General features: G+C 33.6%; 1 protein-coding gene across 1 annotated transcript; it reads left to right on the plus strand.

Annotated features, from left to right (window-relative positions):
• Window positions 1-675: 675 nt before the first annotated feature.
• LOC106747940 lies at window positions 676-1671 on the plus strand (the record flags this gene model as incomplete). Its single annotated transcript, XM_014625994.1, has 2 exons — window positions 676-791; window positions 1546-1671. Coding segments are annotated over exons 1-2 (242 nt in total), but the record flags the coding sequence as incomplete, so codon positions are not given.
• Window positions 1672-2151: the final 480 nt, after the last annotated feature.

The raw sequence follows: 2151 nt of genomic DNA on the forward strand, positions 1-2151 counted from the left end.
GTTTCAAAAGTATCCGACTTTTGTCTATACTCACGTGAAAAAACTACTCCGGAGTGATATGAACAATATCACCTTCGAAATAGCCTCCTTTTGAAATAATGACCTTCTTCCAGCGATTCATCCACTTCCGGAAGCAGTCCTGAAAGTCGTTTTTTGTAATAGCCAATAGCTCCCTTGTCGCATTTCGTTTTATTTCCTCAATATCGTAAAATCTTTTGCCTTTTCACTTTTGCCTTTCAACGGATTTTTCAACTTATGAAATAACCAGAAGTTGAAAACGGATTGAAATATGCAAATCATTAACATAGATAATTATTAAAATAATATGTTATATCTTTGCCATGAAGAAAGAAAAATATATAATCAGATTTTATGTAGGCAATGAAACTTACTTGAGGAATAAATAAAATAATTCCTAATTCTGTTCACGTGCATATTTCGTGAACATTGACAGTTAGCCTGGAATTAACAAATAAATACCGATCTGTCTTGCTGATTTTGTCTCGCACTCACACATATCTATCTATTATAGTCTTAGAAATTTTCAAGATGTTACAACTGTTCTCTGTTAATTTATCTCCAATTTACAATACTATATTGTTTATTTTGATGAGTTTTAACTATACATAAATGTTGATACGCATTGTATCAAATATTCTTTACATTACAGCACTTATGGAGTCTGTTAGCGAGGAATTGCGCATTTATAGTAAAGGAAAATCTTCTGTCAAATTTACCACCATTTTGCCGGGTTTGGTTACAACCGGTTTGGCCAAAAACGCAAGGCTAAGGTAAGTTTATTGTTGTATCATTATAATTAACCCTTTCGCGGCGGAGTGCTCTGGAAAGAGTTGCGCTCTAAGCAGCCGATGCCAGATCGACCGCGCGGACCAAATACGCGAGTTGTTCCGAACGCAGTGTGTATATAATATTTGACTATGTAAAAAAAACCTTTGCACAAGAAGCGTATGCTGCTAGCACGTCAAAAACAACTTAATGGACATTAATGGCAGTTGTTGATAACAAACGAACAGCGCCTTCGTACGAAAAGAGCGGCTCCGGATGGGCGCCATCTGGCGCTGTTCGTTCACCGCGGGTAAATTTGCTTGAGCGCCGAACGGCGCTGTTCGCTGAGAATGAGCATCTATAGCTGAGCGCCTAAAGGCGCTGTTCGCCGCGAAAGGGTTAATGATTTGTTAGGATAAGCAAAAAGTTGATAAAATAATTTATCCGTTTAATATATAATTAGCTTCTATAAAGTAAGTATATATTTTTTATTACAGTAGCGTACTTTCTAACGTCACATTTGCATCATTATAAAATAGTTAATACATTATTTTTTAAATTTATATTTGTAATAATTGTCAGCAGTAAATATGTTGACTATAAATTTGTTCTTTATTGTGTCATTAATGAGAACTTAAATAGATTAAAGTTGAAATGCTTATTCGGAAATTTATTCACATCATTATCACCTTATTGACTGGTATTATTCTTTTCTCTATCACTTTCCAATCGATTACACACCATTTTATTTTATAACAGATTTCCATGGCTTGTTGGCCCTTATTCAGCGCAGCAAATAGCTTCTTTAATAATTGATGCACAGAGGCAAGATTTTAAAGAAAAAAGTTTTCCTTCATACTATCTTCTCATATTCGCGATTTTAAGGTAAGAACATACAAATTAAAATGTAATCATAACACAGTATATATTCAAATAAATTTTCTGTTTTTTTAATAACGTATTGGCTAAAGAATGCCATGTTTGATATAAATGCTCCAAACAACATGCATGTTTAAAAAATATTTTAAATATGTTTTTAAGACATTACCAAGAAATATCTCATTTGCCAATATTCAAAAACGGATCTTATATTTAATAAGACCTCATGAATTAAGACACGCAGATATGAATTACACTTTAACCGTTTGTAAGACGAGGGACACTAAGTACAATTATAAAATATTAGATGGCCAACCATTGAAATGTTGTTAACGAAAAAATTTCTATGTCGCGTGTATGCTAGTGTAACGAAACCAATCTCGAAGTAGCGTGTGGCAACGCGGTAAAGTGACGTAATCGTAAGTCTATCTTCGATTCCTTAATATGGACGTTCTTATACAAAGTTTTTGCTTTCTTTTTTCCAAT

Source organism: Dinoponera quadriceps, unplaced genomic scaffold (genome assembly GCF_001313825.1).
Source record: "Dinoponera quadriceps isolate SergipeBrazil2010 unplaced genomic scaffold, ASM131382v1 scaffold2627, whole genome shotgun sequence".
NCBI lineage: Eukaryota > Metazoa > Arthropoda > Insecta > Hymenoptera > Formicidae > Dinoponera > Dinoponera quadriceps.